General features: G+C 40.1%; 1 protein-coding gene across 4 annotated transcripts in view; it reads left to right on the top strand.

The window, feature by feature from the left end:
* KCNT2 (potassium sodium-activated channel subfamily T member 2) overlaps positions 1–22,051 on the top strand; it is a 288,779-nt gene that overhangs the window by 251,805 nt on the left and 14,923 nt on the right. For 3 of the 4 annotated variants that reach the window (XM_038413120.2, XM_043490799.1, XM_038413121.2), the window contains 4 exons: positions 1,857–1,958; positions 5,694–5,777; positions 7,428–7,556; positions 16,975–17,266. In XM_038413120.2, the coding sequence (XP_038269048.1) occupies positions 1,857–1,958; positions 5,694–5,777; positions 7,428–7,556; positions 16,975–17,266 (607 nt within the window). Of the gene's footprint in view, positions 1–1,856; positions 1,959–5,693; positions 5,778–7,427; positions 7,557–15,513; positions 15,535–16,974; positions 17,267–22,051 lie in introns of all 4 variants that reach the window. The other variant, XM_038413119.2, reaches the window with a different exon arrangement.

Raw genomic sequence — 22,051 nt, 5'->3', positions numbered from 1 at the left:
TTAAGTGTCTGGGGGGTTTCATTTGAACCAAGTAATAAATTGAGGTTACATCTCAGTGTAACTGGATAATCAAAAATGCATGAGTTATCATTAGAACAATCAATACATTATCTGTTTGCCTCAAATCTCGGTGGACAGAAAGAGTTACAGTGACACTGATATTTCATTATTCATACAGCAGATGAACACTTGAACACTAGTCAACTGGCACTCTCTGATATATTAGTACCACAGTAACATCTTTGCAATGCTATAATTTTAGGAAAACAATGGATTATTAGTTGCATTTGGAGGGGGGATGTTATCTATGTTGTCACTCTTCATTGCTTAATAACCATCTAGGAGCTGGTCAAATTTAAATTTAATAAAGATAGTAAGTTTGGCATAAAACTCTGTATTTTCCTCATTATAAAAAGAAACAAGTATTTAATTTTAACAATGTTGAGTCCTTGTGGCACCTTAGAGACTAACAAATTTATTTGGGCATAAGCTTTCATGGGCTAGAATCCACTTCATCAGATGCATGGAGTGGTAAATACAGTACCAGATATGCATCTGATGAAGTGGGTTCTAGCCCACGAAAGCTTATGCCCAAATAAATTTGTTAGTCTCTTAGATGCCACAAGGACTCCTCATTGTTTTTGCTGATACAGACTAACATGGCTACAACTCTGAAACCTTTAAGAATGTTGTCAGTCTGCTTTAGCTCAAAAGGAGCCTAGTTTTTAAAATAAATTCCACTGATGTCATATCTTAAGTGATTTTACTAGATATGTTAAAGTAGGAAAATTCTTTCCAGTTTGACTTTTTTTGACAGTGTTTATACAAATCAACATGTATTCACAACAAAAATGTCAAACAATGAAAAACAGCATGGGTGACAGCATGATGAAATTCAACATGAGTACATATAAATGACACATTGGTTCCAGCAGACTGCCATTCTGCATGCAAATGTGTCTGTTTAACTTGGAAATTTGCAGAGTATCTTTTTCCACACTGACCCACTGTTCATGACATCTGTTGGATTGAAAGCCTGCATTTCATTTATCACTGATTTCTTGAAAATGCCTCATACCTGTTAGCTCTCCCCTCTGATAGCTGGGGGAACAAGCAGCAGCAAGATCTAATGTAGTTTATCTGTAAAGAAAGAGGAAGGAGGGAGGGAAGAGAGCATCACTGTAATGTTTCTATGCTTTTGCTGTTTCTATTTCCCTTCCCCAAAGATATCAAAACAGCAGCCTCTGGCCTCATCTAGCTTACACCTCCTCTTCTTTCCCTGTTCAGTAACCTCCTAACCCCTGAAACAGAATCCTATTTTCTTTTTAGTGGCTCCCTGTACAAGCCTCAGATATCAGAGAAAGGAACTTCCAAAAGGGTTTGGTGCCTCCTCACTAGATACAGTGGGCCTGATCTAAAACCCATTGATGGCAACAGAAAGACTCCCATTGGCTTCAATGGGCTTTGGATCAGGTCCAGTATGAGTAGTCCCCTACTTTCCCTCTCTCCCAAAGATGGAATTACTCACAAAGGGTCTGATCAGACAAGCAGATCTGCTAGCATGGACCGATGGGTCTCCACACAGGTGCGGGAATCTCCACTAGCAGGATGAGAGCCGGGCAACATATCTAACAATCAGGCCTTTAATAATTGATTCTGACACCTGTAATTTGCTATGTTTTTGTTTCTATCTGTAAACACAAATAAATGACTACCCAGGGAGAGTACATTTTACTTTTTGGTTGCTGCAGTTTGTTCCAAGGAAGCACCAATGTGACATTATATACTGTGTTTTTTAAAAGAAAAAAGGAACCTCTGAAATTATTTTTATTTCTTTATTTCTAACTTTTGAACAGAAAGAACGGGAGAAGGGTTCTAATCTGGCATTTATGTTTCGACTGCCTTTTGCTGCTGGAAGGGTTTTCAGCATCAGTATGTTGGATACCCTCCTGTACCAGGTACTGTACATGACAACACCTAGTTTTCTCTAACATACGCTTTATCACAGCATAGATTTATATTTAATTGTTAGATAAGCCACTTTGTAAAATTTTGTTGTATGCTGGCTGATGTTTTATGTATCGGGTTATTATTGCTTTACCTTTAATATATGAAAAAAGTTACTTTTAAAGTAGTGTAAGGAAAAGTTTTATTTTTCTTACAGTATTACAGTTATAGAATTGATTTTTAGTAAAATGTTAACATTTTAAAGACATTATTTTAAGCATGTAACTCTCATGAAATTAGACAGATGATTCTGCAACTAGGGCTTCATACAGTGGCACACTGTGAATGTCCAGGAATCCACCCACACAGAACCAATTGCAGACTTGAGGCCATTTCAGGCCAAGTTCTGGCTGGTCCTGTATACCGAGTGCCAGAAAACTCATCAGAAGAAAAAAGGCAGGCTCATTTACAACACTCAGAAATATTTCCAATCCAATAAAAAAAAATCCAATTAAAAAAACTCCAAGAAGAAAAGGAAAGGAGTACTTGTGGCACCTTAGACACTAACAAATTTATTTGAGCATAAGCTTTCATGAGCTACAGATGGAAATTTTTTCCACCAAATGCATCCGATGAAGTGAGTGTAGCTCACGAAAGCTTATGCTCAAATAAATTTGTTAGTCTCTAAGGTGCCACAAGTACTCCTTTCCTTTTTGCGAATACAGACTAACACGGCTGCTACTCTGAAACCTGTCAAAGAAAAAAGGGTGTTTCACCACCCTCCATGTCAGAGCTACAGAAGGGAATGCCAAGACAGAGCCAAGAGGTCATGTAGTATGCTCTGGATGTTAGTGTCTGTTCACTCACTAGCCCCAATAGTGACAATAACACATTATGCAAATTGTTCCTGCTCTTCACACTGAAAGGTTGCACCTGGAGCTCTTCACAGCCAAAGTACAAGGGACATTAATAATGCATTCTATAGGCATGCACTCATCTGGATTATGCCATTTATCATATAGTTGCCAGCTCTTGGCTTGTAGTGTTCTGCTTTACAAAGTCAGATCCTTGTCCTGCAAATGACTGACTTGACTCATCTGAGTAATCCCACTGAAACCAACAGAACGATTCACATGAGTGATGTCACTCACATGTGTTTGCTGTAACAAGCCCACAGTGCTGGACTGTGCCACACTTATCTACAACAAATAGTACCTACCTCTACATTTCCACTCAGTGTGAGTTGGGGTCGCAGAGTGTGGCTCTAACACAGCGGACTAAGTAAAGTCAACATGATGGTGATATAGCATGCAGAGCAACTTTTTGAGGCTAAGTATATCTATCAATTTTTTCAATACAGGAGGTAGATAAGTATATAGCTGCAAAAACAACAAAACCCCAATATTTACAGCTATTCATCAATTGCTGTACATTTTGGAAATAAACATATTTACTCGCAAGGCATATTCTAACCCTGCTCCAGAATATGAACACTGAATTTGGTATTATTTTACAAGTGATAGATGAATGAGGACACTCTTATGGAAACAGTTTTTTGTTATTATTAACTCCTGCCATCTTCAGTATTTTATATTTGTTTTTATACATGATCAGCCAGAATTCCCTTTGTATACAGAATGTCATTACTGTATGGAGTGAGGCAATTTACAATCAATAGAGCTGGTTTGGAATTTCTTGGCAGAAAATTTTTCATTGGAAAAAAAAACTGATTTGTCCAAACCAAACTCTTCATGTAAACATATCCGTTTTGATGAACATTTCATTGGGAAGGTTTCTGAGCTCCAGGATGGAATTTCTGTGGGGAGAGAAGCAACAGCCTAGTGGTGAGGACACTCACTTGGGATCACAGACATCAGGGTTAGAAGGGACCTCAGGAGGTCATCTAGTCCAACCTCCTGCTCAAAGCAGGACCTAATCCCCAACTAAGTCACTTTGTCAAACCTGACCTTAAAAGCCTCTAAGGGAGGAGAGTCCACCACCTCCCTAGGTAACCCATTCCAGTGCTTCACCACCCTCCTAGTGAAAAAGCTTCTGCTAATATCCAACCTAAACCTCCCCCACTGCAACTTGAGACTATTACTCCTTGTTCTATCATGCAGGAGACTAGGTTCCATTCTCTGTCCCAAATCAGGTAGAGGATTTTTTTTAAAGAGTATGGCAGTTCAGTTTAAACCAATTAAAGGAATGGTGTAGATCAGTGGTTCTCAAACTTTTTTTTTTCCTCAGATCACTTGAAAATTGCTGTCTCAGCGGATCTTAATGATCTTTCCAAATGTTGTTGTACTGTTAGCTAACTATTATAAAGCACTTTGGATAAAAGTGCTACACAAAAAGAGCTTAATAATTAACGCTTTTTGTCCTACAAATAAAAGCACAAAGCTCAAATTTTAATATCAGTAGTCTTACCTTTATAATGCGGTGGATGTGTCTTCTCCCCCACCATGGCAGCCCCCGAGCTGGGACTGAGAAGGAGGGCTGTCTCTCCCCGGCAGCTGCAGCCCTGCAGCTGGGGAAAGTTGTCATTTGCTGGCTGCCGCAGCAATGCACATCCCAAATTCCCCCCACCCCCTATTCTCACCACACTTCCCCCTCCCACCTACCCCTTATCCCCCCAGGGCCACCACCTCACCTTACATGTGGTGTCTTCTCCAGAGTCCAGGCACCTAATTAGTGGAGCCACACCTGCGCCTTCATTCTCTTGTACCAGGGGCACACCTTAGAGGGAACTATCCATGGACCACCTGAATGGAGCTTGCGGACCACAGTTTGAGAACCTCTGGTGTAAATACTTAGTTCTGCCATGAGTGCAGGAGACTGGACTAGATGACCTCTTCCAGTCCAATGATTCTGCAATTCAGTGATTCCTAATAAACAAATTAAACCAAAATAAGCCTGGTTTAAATCAAAGAAAGAATAGCTACAGCCTTTTGCACCAGCTTAGCTAAACTATCTTAAAAATACACCTTAAATTAAACCAGTACAACTTCTGGGTGTAGACAAGCCCCAAGATTAACCTGCCGTAAAGGCTAATTATAAATCCAAGTCTGCAACTTTGACCAACAAGAATATATTGATTCTGTCTTGAACCAACCACACATACAGCCAGCCACTGAAAGCCAGTATGGTGTCATGAGGGAAGAGGATTGACAGCTTTCCCTAAGCTCTGCCTCCCAATGCACAAGTAGGTAGATGGCACAGGACAGACTTGTTACAACTGAAGGAGACCATGGATAACCCTCTGCCCTTCCTGCAGCCCAGCCTAAGGGGAGAAGGCTAGCTTAGATTCACTCATTTGAAAGTCAGAAGTGACCATTAGATCATCTAGTCTGACCTCTTGTATAACACGGACTATAGAATTTCATTCATTTACCTCTGCGCTGAGCCCAGTAGCTTGTGTGGCAAAGAATCCTGTTTTGATATGAAGGCATCAAGAGACGGAGAATCCACCACTTCCTTTGGTGGTTTGTTTCAACACCCTAGTTAAAAAAATGCCTTATTTCTAGTTTCAGTTGGTCTGGTTTTAAATTCCAGCCATTGGTTCTTGTTATGCCTTTCTCTGCTAAATTAAAGAGCCTGTAATGCCTCATATTTTCACCAGGAAAGAATGACCTGTTGTGAATACATACGTTTTAGTTCAGAATTCACACATGGTGCTGCTGACCTTGTAATCACCTGCTCATCTGTACACTTAAACTTTTTTTCTCTCTCTTTTTCTAATCTTGCAGTCATTTGTGAAGGATTATATGATCTCTATCACAAGACTTCTGCTGGGACTAGATACCACACCAGGATCTGGGTTTCTTTGTTCTGTAAGTTTTTTTTAAGATGATTAAATGGTGCCATATAAGGTTCTGTACCCTCTACACAATACCACTTTTGTACTGTGGTTTCTCTCATAAGAGTCCAATGAAGGCAGTTATTTTCTTTATCTTCAGAGTAGGACTTCAGTAAAATAGGTAGAAAACTTCACAACTTTTCTTACCTGCAAAACAAAAGAAACTTAAAAAGATATGTAAAGAAAAAAATAAGGCAGAAAAAAACTGCAGATGTTATACCAGTGTTTGGAATTTAAATAAAGCTTTTAAAAAAACTCCTCCATAGGTTGTCTAAATTACTTTTGTATGGAGTAACAAACCCTTAAACTGAATTTAAAGAATATGAAAGTATCTATTAAAGTTATTAGCTAGGTAAAGGCTAAATGTGGCTAGGACTTTATCCTGTGCTACCCCACTCACTTCAAATGAGTTTGCATTGGTGGTAAAATCAGGGCAGAACTGAGCACTAAATATCAGATAAAGATAGAAGGCAAAAGTTAGTTGAGTTTCACATACTATATTTCCTGCTCCTAGGAAATTAGAGGCTTTATCATAGTTATTTGTTATTATATACTTCAGCATTCTTAAATCAATATTCATGAGTAACAAAGCAGCTTCCTTGGATGAGTGCTATTATCTCAACCAACAATGAAAGATTTGTAGAAAGGGATTTGATAGTTTTAAAAGGAAAAGGAAATGGCATTCACTGGCACAGGTGTCATATAAATAATGTATTATATTCAGTCCAGTAGTCTCAAATGTGAAAGACGTTTCACAACATGAATAAGATGAAGTGAACTTGCAGATTCTGAGTTTACTATCGGGAGCAGCGATATTGCTCAATAAGTTCAATACTGGCAGTGTGATAGTCCTATTTCAGAGGATAAGGACATGATCCAAAGACCATTGATGTCAACAAGAATCTCTCCATTGGGCTTTGTATCAGGCTTTTAGGGCACCAGTTCTGCAATCCCTTCTTTACATGAATGGTTCCCGCTGACTTCCACAGGATTAGTCATGTAAGAAAGAGTTTACAAGACTGGGCACTAGGAAATGAAAGGCATCCACGGGCTTAACAGTGCTTTAATAAATTTGTTTAAAAAGTTACATCTATTTTAAATATTTAACATTTTCCCCACCAGCTAGTCAACCATTATAACAGGATGCAAGCTGATGTACAGTGTCTTAAATTGGATCACATTGGTTGTATCTCAAATGTCCTGACTTTTTAAGTAAGACTACCATAGTAGTCATGGAAGATGTGGAAGAATTTTCAAATTCATTTCACATGACATTCATGCTTAATAGTGCTACTTTGATCTTTCTAACATTCTGGTTGCTGAGAGAAGTAAAATAGATACAGTTTTCCTAATGCTACATAACTCCTCTCAACTCAAATTACTCTTTATGCTCCTCAATCTCTCCATGACACTATTTGTTCTGTCAGCCATTTTACTTTTCTTTTACTCCAACACTTAACATGGATATTAGACAGTCAGTAAAAGAATTTTCAAATAATTTTAAAACTGTCTGAGTGAAGCTCCCTTCCAAAATACCAAGGCATTTGCTTGGGAAAGTCCCTTAGGAAGGAAAGAGCAAAACATTATAGAATTGGAAACTTACTTTCTGCTGTTATTTTTCCAGATGAAAATCACAGAAGATGATCTATGGATTAGGACATATGCCAGACTATATCAGAAACTTTGTTCTTCAACAGGAGATATTCCTATTGGAATCTATAGAACTGAATCCCAAAAACTTACAACATCTGAGGTTTGCCTGCTTTAATATACCAATTTCTAGTTTGGATAACCCAAACCACATAGTAATACATTAAGATACTGGTAGTGCAATGACTATACATAGTTACAGAGGTCATACAGTATTATTGACTCTACTAAATATTTTTTTAATTAAAGATGGAATGTAATACAATACCACTGATGTAACCTACTGTACTGTTTCAAGCAATCATGCCACTCAATAGTAAATTTATTCTTTTCATTTAGCAGTAGATGGTGCAGGGGGGAAATGGGCAGTAGCTCGCAGTTCAGGACGCCCACTGGTGCTGCGGGGGGGGGCTGTTTGCCAGGGCCAGCAGGTTCCCTACCTGGCTCCATGCCTCCCCTGCAACAGTAGCAGAGATTGGGAGTGGGAGGGGGTAGGGGCATGGGACGGGGTGAGGCGCGACATCCACCTTGCTCAGCTAGGGTTCAGCTGCTAGGTAGAGCGTGGCCAGGCAGCTCTGCTCACTACCTCTGACCAGAGCGCCGGCTTTGCAGCTCTCATTGGCCAGTTGCTGCAGAAGTCACTGAGGTCATGGAAAGTCATGGAATCCATATCCTCCATGACAAACTTGCAGCCTTAGTTATGGCTACTTAAACATTCTGTATATCTCTGAGAAACTCTACTGGATTTATTGTGTTTAACAAGTGCTTCTTGTTTTTCACATTCAAATGAATAAATAAAAGACAGCCTGATTTTCAAAGCTGCTAAACAAATTGACATCAATGAGATTTGTGGGAACTCAGAACCTTTGGAAAATTAGGCCATCTATTGAAATGTCTAAATTTGGATTTGGGTATCTAGCATTAGTCTTCCAAGTTTGAAAATTGTGGCCACATGAGTCCAGCTATTGCTACAGGAATTCTGGAATCACTAGTATAATAGACATTCCCTGGCAGTATTTTCTGTTGCCCAGATGTAGACTTTTACAAGCAGGGTTTTATACTAGAAAGAGTAATGACCTTGAAGGGTTGCCATATTAAGACTTCAATGCAGTGCTCCCAGGTTTATTTAAGTCTTTGAGCTTTATTGCAACTATACATTCAATTTAGTATACAGTATCTGTTGTTGTGGTACTGTTGTGGTTTCACAATTAAGGGTGTTGTGGCACTTCATGTTAACAGCTTTTCCTCTCCTTTGCACTTTTTAGTCCAAACCAGTGGCTTTGGGCATATCAAGAGTTTAATCTGGAAAAGTGCTGAGCAACTCTCAGAGGTTATGAGAGCTGAGGTTGCTGAGCACCTTGTAGAATTGAATCCTAGTTAATAGCTTTTCTACAGCAATAATTAAAGAACCCAATAAACTGAAAGCTAATACACACCACAAAGTAACCTCCAGTTACAAGACATTAGGCAATAGAGGACCAATCTGAAACCAAACAGCTCTTTAATTTCTGTGTATAGCACTCAGCTTACCAGGGGCATTACTGCTGTATGAACACCTTGCCCTAGAATCATGTGGCTCCCTATTGTCTGGGTATACCGCAAGAAGGATAGGAGACTAGTTATGGGTTTTAATCAAGCAGCAACTTTTATACAGATGTCTCAGACTACCCAGCAGATAAAGTGTACAGTGCAGGCAAATCCATACTTATTCAACTCAATTATCTGGGGCTTTCACCAGCCCCACTTTGTTTCTATCCAGGTCCCCCAGTGGACCCATGGCTTGGACCTTACCATCCACCAGTCTCATAAGAGAGTTAAGGTGGGCTATGAGAATGCGGGGGGAGGGTTGGCTCCCTGCTATACCAATCATAGGAGTCCCTGAACCCCCTTCTCCGTTCTGTTCCTTTATCCAATTCCTCCTTTTAAGTCCTTTACCAGGCCATTAATCTGGTCACTGGCTCCCCTCCCTATGGAGTACCTGCACTGAACATCCACCCAACCTTACAGAATAAATTGCGACATATGGCCTGCCACCTTTTCTTCTCACCAGAAAAGGTCCATCCTCACACCTGCTGTGGGGAAGGTGAAAAAACACACATTCCACTGAAGCCAATTCTAGTGATGTGGGAAAAATTCCTTCCCAGCCCCCCTTTAAAAGGGGCGACTAGCGTAGTGCCCACAGCAGGTCCTAACCCAGCTGGAGGTTAGGGGAAGGAGGGTGGGTGGATGGTGACTTCCTCGCTGCATAGTCAGAGAGTCTTGCCCCACCCCGCTTTTGTACCTTTATGCACATTCCAGGGGGGTGGGGGAGGGAAGAGTCATTGCTGCAAACCTGACCACTGAGTACCTTTTTTACAGCAGTTTCTGACCTTCTTCCTCTCCACCTCAGTTTTTCCATGTATATAAAGATTCATTCATCTTAATTCTTCCACTGCTATCAGAAATATCTGTCTCATCTAAAAACAGAGAAACAATTGACTATCTACCCAGGAGTATCCATTGGGAAACCAGAAAAGCTGATTATATACAAAAGACAGCTGGCTAAAAGAGTTTGGATCTATTAGTGTGGTGGGATGGATATTTTGCAGTCTTAAACAAAAACTTCTCTTTTCTTTGCTGCTGCCCTAGCTTCACTGCTTGTTTCATTCACAAAAGGTGAAGCTGAATAGGCTAAGTTGATTAAGTGAAACTTAATTAAACCCAGTGCACTGTTCTGTCCATGTAGCAGAGTTGCTTATAGCCTGACTCCCTGTTCCACCACCCCCAGAATCATAGAGTATCAGGGTTGGAGGAAGGGACCTCAGGAGATCATCTAGTCCAACCCCCTGCTCAAAGCAGGACCAATCCCAAATTTTTGACCCAGATCCCTAAATGGCCCCCTCAAGGATTGAACTCTCAACTCTAGGTTTAGCAGACCAATGCTCAGACCACTGAGCTATCCCTCCGCCCCCAGGTAACGCTGGCCCTCTTGATACAACTTCCTTATTTTACAAGCACTTTAATATACATATTAAAAACAAAATAATGGACACCCAGACTCTCTCCTCCCCACTGCCTGATGTCCTTTTGTCTAGAGGTTGCTATAATGAAGCAAAGATGGAGTCTCAATTTTACCACAGACTCAGCTGGTTACTTAGCTTTTGGGATAGGTTGGTCTCCTCAACAGGTAATCACACTGGGAATGATCCCTCTGTCTCCCTGTCACCTGTCTGTGAGTCTACCAAACTCTTTCTGTGGAGTTTCCTCCTTGCCTGTGGGGTTAGCCTCTAGATGGTTCCATGCCTTTGTGTTCTGTGATGATCACTCTCTCTCTGTAAGCTCTGAGTGTTGTGTCTGCTGGATCATGCCTCCTGTTTCTTCGGATCACTTGTCCCTCTTGTGCAGTCACCCTGTATAATCTGAGTGGCACCCTACCCCTCACAACTCCTTTAGTCCACATCTTCTGGTGTCTCTTGTGTGGTTGGATTCTCACAGGTGTGTGACGCTAGGGCCATTAGGTCATTGGCTGACCTGTCATAGTCCTGTTGTGCCTCCTTTCCCTGATTGCTGGCCATCTGCTCTCCACGGTATCTCCATCCTTCTGACTGCAACAGGTCTCCTCTAATCAGTAGCAGTGTTTTGGTTGCATGTCCCACCAGTGCCTGCGCTGGACTGTTTTGGCAACCTTGTGATGAGGTTCCTGTGTGCTAACAAGAGGTCTGACCCAGAGGAAGCAGCCTTGTATAACAGTGTCTTTGCTGTTCTCAACTGATTCCACCTTACCATTATTCAGTGGCTATGTGGACGTGGAGGGGTCTCTGCTGCTTCCCATTTGCCTACTTCCAGTTCCAAATGAGGTTTGTGGTTGACGGGTCAGGTTGTAACTCTGGTGTTTGTAACTCTGAGATCCTACTGTAGATGAAGATTTATTAGATAGGAAAAGGAAATTAGAGACTTATTTACAAGGTAAAAGCAAGCAAGCAGACACCCTAAGGAGTTACAATCTGCAGTTTCAAAATATAATATAGGCTTCTATAATCAGCAAGTTCTATTTAACCTTTAGGACTAACCGGGGCCAAGCAGCTGGGGATCGCTTGTTTATGTCTGGAAACACCTTCTTGCTCCCCAGCTCCTCCGAGTCCAAGCATCATGAAGATACCTAGTTCTTTTGATTCAGAGCTTTAATCCTCCTCCTGCCATGTGCTCTGAGCTGCATACTGAGCTGATGGGAAAAGTCCACTTGCATGACTCATCTTCATAGGGAGGAGAGCAGAACAATAAGACTCTTAACTCCTTTTGTTGATGGTTCTTCAACCCAGATTTATGGTGTTTCCAGCTGTAAAAATCCATGCAGTCTGCCCTGGGTCTTCTCTCTCAGGAGGTGTGTAACGATTTCTGTAGAAGAGCTGCTCTTCATACTAATTAATGCCTCTCTCCTATAAGGCCATTCAAACAGTCATTGAGGCTCACAATACGACTACTCAAATATTACACTATGAACACAAATGTTACAAGTAATATTATTGTGTGAGGCAACGCACAAGCATTTGATAGTCTAAACACTAAGCACATTCTTATAATTCTAATACAAGTGATCCAGACAGATTCTATCGAAGTATTTGTTAATGTCCATTTGAGACATGGGGACCTGGGCATGAGCTGGTATTTGGCCTGCCAATGTTACCACATGTAGCAGCCAGTGTGTAAGGCAGTAATACCGGGGTTGGATTGTTAAAAATGTGCATCACTCCACAGTTCCATTCTGCTTCAGGGAGCAATAGTTCCCCAGGACTCCTAGGACTGCTGAGAGACTTAAAGCAGTGGTGAGCTTCAGCATAGTGCAGACCTTTCTGTCTCTGAGTAACCGTTTTACTTTCCTGCTGCTCTTGTCCTCCTGCGTGACCAGGTCTGTGTACAGCTGAAAAGCCTCCTTTCACCAGATCCATCACTGGGCTAGGTTTTTGTCATAAAAATAAAGGGAAGGGTAACCATCTTTCTGTATACAGTGCTATAAAATCCCTCCTGGCCAGAGGCAGAACCCTTTCACCTGTAAAGGATTAAGAAGCTAAGATAACCTCCTGGCACCTGACCAAAATGACCAATGAGGAGACAAGATACTTTCAAAGCTGGAGAGGGGGAACAAAGGGTTTTTCTGTCTGTGTGATGCTTTTGACAGGAACAGATGAGGAATGCAGTCTCAGAAACTCTGTTAAGTTAGTAAGTAATCTAGCTAGAAATACGTTACATTTCCTTTTGTTTAATGGCTGGTAAAATATGCTGTGCTGAATGGAATGTATATTCCAGTTTGTGTCTTTTTGTAACTTAAGGTTTTGCCTAGAGGGATTCTCTGTTTTGAATCTGATTACCCTGTAAGGTATTTACCATCCTAATTTTACAGAGGTGATTCTTTTATCTTTTCTTTAATTAAAATTCTTCTTTTAAGAACCTGATTGCTTTTTCATTGTTCTTAAGATCCAAGGGTTTGGGTCTGTGTTCACCAGTACAAATTGGTGAGGATTTTTATCAAACCTTCCCCAGGAAAGGGGGTGTAGGGCTTGGGGGGATATTTTGGGGGAAGACCTCTCCAAGTGGGCTTTTTCCCTGTTCTTTGTTTAACACACTTGATGGTGGCAGCATAGGGTTCAAGGATAAGGCAAAGTTTGTTACTTGGGGAAGTTTTTAACCTAAACTGGTAAGGTCCCCACATCTGTACCCTAGAGTTCAGAGTGGGGAAGGAACCTTGACATTGTCCTCCTGTGTGACCAGGTCTGTGTACAGCTGGAATGCCTCCTTTCACCAGATCCAACACTGGGCTAGGTTTTGTATCTGCAAAATCCAGGGCTCCAAGGGGCTTCAGACAGAGTTCCATGGTTCACACTGCCAGCTGCTCCACTGCAGAGAACTCACAACTCTGGTGCTGCCACCACATTTCATTCACAAAGAATGAAACTGGATGTAGGTTAAGCTGACTCCAGTTCCACTGATCAGTATATTCCTTCCTTAAAAAGGCTTTTGATTCTAAGTAAATATCAATCTCATCCCTGATGGATGAATATCTTGAACAATGGATCAAAGACAGCTCCATGGGATTTTAGCTTTAAAGTAAAATGCAGTATGTCAGCTTCTCTTTTGCCTGTAAAACTGCTCTTTCAATTTACCTCATTCTACAGCACAACCAGTTCATTCTATCTCCAACTCACCTCCTTGAAAAAACATACATATGTTCACAAAATGCAAATCATTAAGTAAACTCTTAGAGTAGATTTCTAATGCACTGTGAAGTGAGAAATTTTTCTTGGGAGTTTGAGGATTTCCATTCTGAAATGAAATAAATGTTCAATGACATGAAAGATGTCTGCAGAAAATAAAGCTTGCTGCAGCCTCTCCTTTTGGACTGTCTCTAGCTCTCCAGATTCCTTTTACTTTCCAACCATACTTGAACTAGTCAACTGTACTACTATAGTATTTGTAGTATATTCTTCTCAGCTCAGTATCAGTGGTACCATCTATCAAAATCATCCCTTGGGGAAAAACATAGACAGTATTATTGCCGACATGAGAAAAACCAGTCAGGGTTTTACGAAACAGAGGACACATCATCCTTTCCTACTCCACTGAACTCTTAAAAGCAAAATCATGGTAGAAGTCATAAGAACAGAACTCCCAACAACTGAGCACAGGGTATTATGGTGCCACATATGTACAACTAATGGTATGCTAAAACTAAAGTAACATATGACAGTCAATTAAAAACAGTAAAATTCTGATAGTGACTGATTACTGAGATCAATAATGGTTGTAGCCTGAGCACCAAACCTATTGTGAAGAATTCAGCGTCAGCAGCCTTCTCACATATATGCTTTCAAAAGTGCATGTGAAATCAGCAAACAAAAGGCTGAACCCTTTCCTATTATCTAGCTAGAAAGCAGCATCCGTATAAAGGAGAGGCAGCTGTGAAATGAATTTAGGAGCAATAGCTTTTGATAAATTTGAGATTAAGACCTATTGTAGAGATGTATAGAGCATTATTTGTTCTACTCTTTCCCTTTTTCCCTTCCCCTATGTTTCTGATGTTGCTTTCCCAGAAAGAGTTAAAATGATGGAAAAGTTAGCACAATAGTAATTGTTAAATTCAATGTGCAGATGACAATATCTATTGAAAAATTCTTCTTGGATAAAAATATGTGGACAGGGAATATAATTCTAAAACTACATAGTTATACAACACTACACTACAATTAAATATAACTTCTGAATCTAGTAACAAACAATAATGAATCAGTCTAAGGACCAATGCTGTTTAATATCTTTGTAAATTAGATAGAATTAAACATCAGATAAATAGCCTGATAAACATTTGTGTAATAAATGTCTCCTTCATTTAGTTTGCCAACATGATATTATGGTCCCTGCCATACAACAATCATTATGTGTTATGATAGAGATTTTCTGTTAAATTGTTCAGTTTGCCATGTAATATTCTTGTTCTTAGACAGCATAAATGTTTTATATACAAAATTCTTCACACACAAAAACTATGTTCTTTGCTAAAGAACTACCTGAACTACATTTTGTTTTTTAAGAGAAAAGGGATGTGATGATATAATGACGTTACCTAGTAAGGAGCTAAACATGCATATTTATACAAATGCAGTCTGTATGAGATAGGAGCATTAGGAGCATAGTAAACTTGAGGTAATGATCACTGCCAGTAGCAAATACAAGAAAAATGAACATTACAAGTGAGATGAACACTACTTCCCCCTACAACCTTTTGCATTACAGTCCGTACTTCATTTCACTTCTATGTTATTAAAATTATTATGATTTAATGCAAGATATATTGATAGTTTCATCAGATAAATTTCCAGTGAGTCAGATTAAAAAGCATAATGTATGCACACAGTCATTAAGTGATCTGTTCAAATGAAAGAACTTTATTTTAATCCAAAATTCCATCAGAATAAAGCAAACATCAGCCCATATTTATTATCTATGATTGCTGTTCAATGGTTCGTGTTTGTTCCTGTTTGCCCAATGTGGTTTAAATTGTGTTGTTTTCTTTTTTCCTCCCTTGTCAGTCACGAGAAATGGCTTCACAAGTAAGTGTTTGTTATTTGTCTCCCTTTCCCCAGTGTTGACCCCAATGAAAGTAATCCTGACAAGTTATGGAGAGAGGACAAAATGAGCTTAGAATCAATGTGTGAAATTAGAACGTTAGAGCAGTTCAGGGCAGTTGAAGGTCTCATACTAGTGTCATTACCCTTAACACGTGCAAAGGCTCTCCTATAATTAAATATTGTAACAGCCTTCTACGCAAATGAACAAGCATTTCCATAAAACTCAAACATTATGTCAAATTATAGGAAGTATATTTGAAATACACTTTATACTTATGCACAAAAGCATAAACTCGAAAGCTTGCCATTAAAAGATATTGCCTCAGCCACCTTGTGTCTCTAATATCCAGGACCTGACACTACAACAACAATTCATGAGAAAAACATAGCTTTCCTATTGTCATCCTTCTTTTTTCTGTGGTGTATTAAACAGCATGCTGGTTAAAATCTTTCAGTCAGAGAGTTCTGTCTATATGAATCTTCCATACTTCAGCAAATTATCCCTGCTAAAGGCCTGCGCATTTTGAGCAATTAAGAGCATATAAAAAGGCATTCAGTGAGGAAGCGGAGAAGTCTCTCTTCAACAGGCAAGACACATTCCATTCAGTTCATTGAGCTAGCGTTCATAGATTCCAAGACCAAAAGGGACAATTGTGATCATCTTGTCTGACCTCCTGCATAACAGACTATAGAATTTACCCCCAAATATTTTCTAGAGCAGATCTTTTAGAAAAAACATCCAATCTCGATTTTAAAATGGCCAGTGATGGAGAATCCACCAGGACCCTGGGTAAATTGTTCCAATGGTTAATTACATTGATGGTTTAAAAATTATGCCTTATTTCCAGGCTGAATTTGTCTAGCTACAACTTCCAGTCATTGGATTGTGTTATACCTTTGTCTGCTAGATTGAAGAGCTCATTATTAAACATTTTCCCCATGTAGATACGTATATAGAGTTATCAAGTCACCTCTTAACCTTCTCTTTGTAAAGCTAAATAGATTGACTTATTGGAGTTCAAATAATTTTATTCCTCGAGTCTAAGAAATAGAATGTCATTGAATTCCTATTAGAAATAGGCATAGAAGCCTCATGTTTAGAAACAGAATGACAAGAAGCACTAACTAATGCTTATCTTCTCTTGCTGTTGGGGAAATGTAGGATCATATTTATATCAAGCCACAAATGGTCTATATAATGCTGTTCCAAGGGCATTTAAAGAAAAAGACTGCCCGTTCAGCAGGCCATGCTGAACATTAATGTGTTTTTAACTCTATTGACTTGAGTGTGACTTAAGCGTGTGCTTAACTGCATTGCTGAATTGGAGCCGAAGGAGGAGACAAAAGAAAGATTTCCGATGATTTATTTGACAAATCTATTTCCTGAATCCCCTAATTTTTTATGTGATTTTCCCTTTGAAGTCTCAAATCTCTATTAGTGTTGAAGAATGGGAAGACACCAAAGAACAAATAAACAACCGCAATAACCATCGTAACTCCACATCCAGCGATCAGTCAGATCATCCCTTGTTACGACGGAAGAGCATGCAGTGGGCCCGACGGCTGAGCAGAAAAGTACCAAAGCACTCCGGCAAAACAGCAGAGAAAATAAGTCAGCAGCGGATGAGCCTTTACAAGCGGTCTGAAAGACAGGAACTTGCTGAACTTGTGAAGAACAGAATGAAGCACTTGGGACTTTCCACAGCAGGATATGGTATGACTATTATTATTGTCTAAGATCAACCTAATTTTATTTCATAAAACCAGAGGTTGCCATGGGTGAAGTACAACTATAGCTGGGTGCAAAATTTTGAAATTCATAATTGATCAAATTTCTCAGAGTTATGATTGAAAAAGGGGAAAATATGTGAAAAAATCTTGAGCCTTTTCCAACCAGCTCTAGTTCTGGTTTGGGTTTAACTCAATCTCTTTTTAGATGGGATATTCATAAGGCAGTTGAACCAATTGGTACTGCTATTACTACAGGACATGAAATCAGAAATGAAAACTATTCTGTCCTGTATTGGGGGCTCATTATAGAGATGATCACATGTAACATTCTCTTCTCTATTCATGTAAACAGATGGTGACAGAATTGTAAATTTTGCTTACACTTTAAAGGATTTTGTTTGTTTTTTTAATTCCTGCAGGATATATCATCTTTCCTTTGATTTTTAAAATAAGATGGGAAACATGCCCAGTATGCTCACATCACATTTATGAGCGATGCATCACTAGGGCTATGCTTAATTTTTTTCTCATCCCCCGCTCTGTTTTTCAAGCTTTTTAAAAGCATATGAAAAGGAGTCTGTTTAATTAATACATATGGCACTGTAGCACACTTAGAGGTTTATTGGACATCTGTCCAGAGATTTTAGCACAAGAAATCAAGTCATTCATGAGCCTAAAAAGCTAGACCATGATTCACAGCTCAAAACTTCTCTCTTAGCCATTGGCAATAACTTTGGAAAACAGGTGCAAATTGGAGCACATCAGAGCCAACTTCCTATCAAAGCTGAAGAACCCACTGCATGTCTTTTTCTGATTTTATTTTGATTAATAATGAATCCAGTGTTGGGAGAACAACACACAATTGAACATTAGCTAATATATCATTGTTGGTCCAATATCTGGATGAGTTGGGACATGATTTTCTGAATTGCATGGTTGCTAAATTTGCAACACATCTAGTCATTTTTCAGATAATTAAAACAATCTTTCATGTTCTGATGGATTTAGGGAGTGCCAGCTGGATGGAACCTAGCTCATTACATTTTGGGAGCCTTAAGAAGTAGAAAGCCATTTGTGAGTAGAGATGGCATACAAAAGTTACAGGAACAGCTGGTGTCCTAACATCTAGGTTTATTGAAAGGATCAAGTGTGAAATAAACTACAGTTAAACAGCAAATTCCTATTAATCAATTTCCAAAATAAAGATAAGAGGATCAATACAAGGTTTTACAAATTATGTTAAGACTTTTGCTATACAAGCTAATAGATGATTCACATATGACCCAGCATTCATAAAGAAAATTTCCATCCTGGATACTTTTGGTACTCTTTGGTATTGTATTTAATTCAATTTTATAACAGGTTCTTATTTCACCCTCATCACACTAATATTTGAGTGTCTTCAAATAGTGCATGAAGCAACATGACTGACATCTATCACATGTGGTTCGTTTTATCTCACATCCTCTCTTCAAGGAGGAATTGTGTGTGAAGTGGAGTGGTTTATTTTTGCAGGATTTGCAGTTATTTTTTTAAATGTACATGCTTCTATGTATTTATGGAAGAGAAGGCAACATCAAAGATATGCACTGTAAAGCTTGCACCTGGAGCAGAAGTTGGTGAGGTGTGTGATGATGAGGTTTGTGATGGTCCTTAGTTTCTGTGGGAGTTTATACCCCTTCATACTATTTGTACTTAAAGATTAGAAGAAACTTAATTGTGACACCTGGGAAAAATGAGAGATGGTTATAACTCACAAAGTTTGCATCTTAATTTGAATTTTCCTTAAAGTTTTCTTCTGCACTGGAATATTATTATAGAAATGGTATTGTGAGGGATTCCCTGTTTATTCTCAATAATTCTGGGTCAAATATGATCAGGTCACAATGTTTTATTTGTGAACTACAAGCCTGCAAACTCTGCCTGAGGTCTGAGACTCAGTGTGGGTTCTTTTATCTATACATTGCCAGCAATAAATATTGTGCAATCGGAACTTAATTAACAATTCTACTGACTGTATCCAAGACAGAAGAGAATCCACCTTACCCTCTGTAGCAGGGCTTCTTCTCTACCTCGGTGGGTCCCGCACTTCCTTCTAACAGAAGGTCAGGATAGCATCTTGTCTCTCAGAATTCCCCCTCCCCACCCCCTTTGCAGTGGGCAGGGAAAGTCTGTCTCCAAGCGGCCTTCCCATTTCTGGGCCTGCTAGGCCCCCACTGTTTCACTAGGGCTTCTGGCTTCCTCGGTGGACATCTAGTGAGAGGAATAAGGGGTGGGGGAGCCCAGTCCCACTCTCTACTCCAGGCCCGAACCCAGGAACCCTACAAGTAGCAGCCTCAGGCTGTCAGTTCCAAGGAAAGCTGTTAGCTTCCCTGGGTTACTTCCCCACACCTCTTGGTTTATTGTCTCCACTTTGCTTGGGCGGGGTTCCTCCCAACCCTCCTGCCAGGGGTGGGGGAGAGCCCCTAATCTCTGGTAGCCCTTCCGGGTATGGCAGCACCACACCAAAAACATGGCTCAGTCTCTCCCCTCTGGTAGACCTATTCTTCACGTGTTTGGACCTGAAAGGGTCCTTAACTCCTGTTTAGGGTAGGGTTTCTCCCCAATCTCTATACCTGTGAGGTTTTCCCCTGGTCTTTGTCAACTTCTGCACCACTCAGCGCACCTTCACTCTCACAACACCTCGCACCCACCTTGACTGGTTGGGGGGAAGGCTTTTAACTCATTCTGGCAGGTACTTATTTGGCTCCAGGTGTCCTTATTAGCCTGGAGTAACCCCTGCTCAGTTACTGGGGGAAGAGGGACCTGCTTATACTGAGGCTAATATCTTCCTTCCTGCACTCTTCTGTAGCTGTCTGGCCTGACCCTGTCACACCTCACATTAGCTGTATTAGTTCTGCAGGGCTAATAAGAGTAAAACCATACACATTATTTGTAGTAGGAAAAACAGCTATGACTTCTAATATAGCCAGCGACAGATCTATTGAGTGAAAAGGTGCCATTTTCACATAGTCTGTTTTCAAAATGGAAGTTTTTATCCAGCATTTTGGCTTAGGCTTATCTATAGGAAAAATATAAAGAGATGTTGACAAAAGAAAGTACTTGTCTTTTCCCCTAACACAGCAAACACAGATTGCTGAGGGGAGAGAATGGGGAACTAACCAGAAATTAGGATGATTTTCTTTTGCTATTTCAATCAGCTTTTTCACCAACATATGGTTTAAAAGCAATGTGTACATAGTTTTCTCCCAGAACAGAAAAACACACGGCTGGGAGTATTCTATATGTTGCAATGAAAATAACACATTTTGACATTGTGAGAAAATCCATTGAACACTGGTTTCTGAAATGAAAAGCATGGTCTGCCTTGATAAAAATTGCTGTCATGTATTTTATTTTTCCTCCCTCTTTCCAATATGTACACAGCCAACATTACAAGACAGCTGGGAATATTGTTACTAAACAATAACAAATCTTGTTTGTTAGAATATAGAATGATTGACGTTCCTAAAGGTGTAAGCATGACAACTTGTCATCCAAATGAAACTACTTCTACAGATGCTGATGGTTTCTGACCCTGATCGTGACTGGTGTGTGTACTGTCCCTTGCAGTTAAGAAAAGAATGGTGAAAATGAGTCTTTTCTGGAGATTGGGAAATAAATGACTGGAATGTTAGGCAAGGCTTCAGTTATATTTTAGCTCCACTCATACACATAAGCATGCACATGCACGCAAAACACACACAATCTAAAGTCTATACATGCACACAGAAAGAAGTCCACTAATACAGATCTGTCTCTGCCCCAGTAGTAGGGGGAGTCACCACGCTCCCTTGTCCTTTCACTGCATGCAGCCTTTAGAAATTGGAGCTCTACTTTTTGGGGAAGGCTGGGATGTTACAAAGACAGGAATACTTCTGGCAATCAGTGATACTTCTACTGAATTAACTTTGGCACAGAGCACTCGTGTACTGTGGAAGCCCAACTGGTAAGCAAATAACTTTTATAATTTCAATCACTCTGTTACGTTAATAAAAAATCAGTAATTAGAGTTTCCAGGGGCAGCAATGGATGGAAGGAGTAACTAGAGCCAGCGTGAGGTTCAATAAACAGCACAGTTGCTGTGGAAGCACAGGGTCTTTGTACAGATGGCTCTTGGCTTCTAGTGTGTTCCCAAAATAAACCCTGGCTCCCAACAGAGGCCCTGGGAGGAAACTTCACAAGGAGAACCTTTCCAAGATTTCATCCCTATAATGGAGATCTTACCTTGCTTTGTGCAAATGGGGCCTCTGCCTCATTTTTGCCCTTACTATAAATGGTTTAGTCCTTCTACTAAGCCAAAACATCTCGTCTTCTGTCATAATGAAAGTTCAAAACAAAACGAAGAGTCCAGACCACTTCATCACACCCGATTTCTCCCAATGATATGTATGTTTTCAGACCTTCAATCCAGGAGAAAGGAGAGGCACTTCTTCCTACTGGCTGCTGGAAGACCCAGCCTCGGGCCTTGAGAAAAGGAAGTGAGAGCCTGGTTCCATTATCAAAGCCCCTCTCTACCTCCTTGTCCAGGGTTTGCTCTCCGCTTGCTCATGGGGTTCCACTCTCTCATCTGATCCACCAGCAGTTAAAAAAAAATCACCATAAGCAAAAACCAAAACCTCCCCTTTTCATGAGTCCATTTTCTCTCCAGCTGCCTCTCTACATGGATCCTTTTCAAAGGTAATTTAGATCCACAACCTGTTCCCCCATAAGCTCACTCTGTTCTTGG

The sequence above is a fragment of the Dermochelys coriacea genome, chromosome 8 (assembly GCF_009764565.3).
Source record: "Dermochelys coriacea isolate rDerCor1 chromosome 8, rDerCor1.pri.v4, whole genome shotgun sequence".
NCBI classification, from domain to species: Eukaryota; Metazoa; Chordata; order Testudines; family Dermochelyidae; genus Dermochelys; species Dermochelys coriacea.
The sequence above is the reverse complement of the archived record's forward strand: the minus strand, read 5'-3'. Positions and strand labels throughout refer to the sequence as shown.